At 41.6% G+C, this 1,306-nt stretch overlaps 2 protein-coding genes across 2 annotated transcripts in view; one reads left to right on the top strand and one right to left on the bottom strand.

Annotated features, from left to right (window-relative positions):
- The window catches only part of PREX2 (phosphatidylinositol-3,4,5-trisphosphate-dependent Rac exchange factor 2), a gene marked incomplete at its 3' end in the record, with an annotated part of 98,949 nt that overhangs the window by 21,402 nt on the left and 76,241 nt on the right, over window positions 1-1,306 (top strand). The window contains 1 exon segment of the mRNA XM_010294405.1: window positions 1-72. This exon segment is cut by the window's left edge and continues 17 nt beyond it. Coding sequence (XP_010292707.1) covers window positions 1-72 — 72 coding nt within the window.
- Window positions 1,051-1,218, bottom strand: LOC104626471 (ribulose-phosphate 3-epimerase-like). The gene is given in 1 exon segment (XM_010294404.1): window positions 1,051-1,218. A coding segment is annotated over 1 exon segment (168 nt).

The raw sequence follows: 1,306 nt of genomic DNA, 5'->3' as shown, positions 1-1,306 counted from the left end.
AGCAGGAAATATCCAAGAGAGGATATTTTTTCTTTTTGATAACCTTTTGGTGTACTGCAAAAAAAAGCACAGGTAAGTGGTTAATTTATATTTTGAAAAATAACTTCTATTTTTCTCACTGTTCAGCTAATCCTCTGTATGCTGTTTCATAAGAATATTTGTACAACACCAAAGTGTTTACTGTGGTTAATTGCAATATGAAATCTAGCAATTTTAGAGGAGACCTATCATCCAGAGAGAAGTGTATGTAATTCAAACATTGGAAAAATGTTGTAGGAAAGCTGAAACCACATGATGAAGTGCAGGGAAAAGGAATCCATTTTGTCAGTCTTCCGCAAGATTCCCACAAGGCTATATGTGATGGCCCTGCTCTCCTCTAGGAAGGGTAAACAGACTGAATTTTTAATTCAAACAAATTAGTGTTGTAGCTTATGCTATAAAATTAGTCTCGACAGATTCAAGAGTTTCAAGCTTTGTATTTCTAATCATAGAAAACAGCCAGAAAGCTGCTGCTTGCTGCATTGCACGGAACAATTCCTTGGTTCAGCAACAAGCTTCTGCAGTTAACGTTCACTGCTCTTATGCTTCTGAGAAATAAGGGTTCTCCTACGTACACTGTCCCTCTTGAAACTGCTTGACTTTGTCTCTTTGATCCAGAAACTGTTTTTGAGTAGCCACTGAATACGTATTATTGGATAGGTCATTGATAGATTCCTGGACACATGATAGACCGTGAGTGTGCTCTCTGATAGCACTGCCGAATACATTATCTCTGCCTCTGCACACTTGGGGATGGTGTGAGAGGAAAATCCATCATCGACCCCAACCAAGGAAACTGTCTGCAGCTGCTGAAACTGTTGCTTCATAAATCCAAGTTCTACTGTCAATCGCCATAGCTATGTCCATTGGATCAGTGTGAATGCTGTAAGATTTTCAAGGGTAGTTCTAGATTTGACAGCCAACTTTCATCCTGTTTTTCCAACTGTCTTTTACCAATGCCCTAGATTGTCTGTAGCATCCAAGTGAAAGAGACCTTTCTCGGCACCTGTACTACCTATTTGGTTTTGGCCAGTGCCCTGGCTTGGCAGTGGTCACGTGTCTGTTAAAAGTTGGATCCTGGCTCAGCTGCTTTTAAAGGCTGTGTGTGAGAGGATGGTCAAGTGCAATGTTAATAGCAAAAAGTACGCTTGGTGCATCTGGGTGAAGGTAGTTGGCCATGCAGTCCAGTGGGTGGGAGCACCCAGCACCATCAACTTGAGGACGAAAAGGCTGATCGGGCAGCAAGATGCTGCTATGATTTCCTTCC

This window comes from Phaethon lepturus, unplaced genomic scaffold (assembly GCF_000687285.1).
Source record: "Phaethon lepturus isolate BGI_N335 unplaced genomic scaffold, ASM68728v1 scaffold7559, whole genome shotgun sequence".
Lineage (NCBI taxonomy): Eukaryota > Metazoa > Chordata > Aves > Phaethontiformes > Phaethontidae > Phaethon > Phaethon lepturus.
The sequence above is the reverse complement of the archived record's forward strand: the minus strand, read 5'-3'. Positions and strand labels throughout refer to the sequence as shown.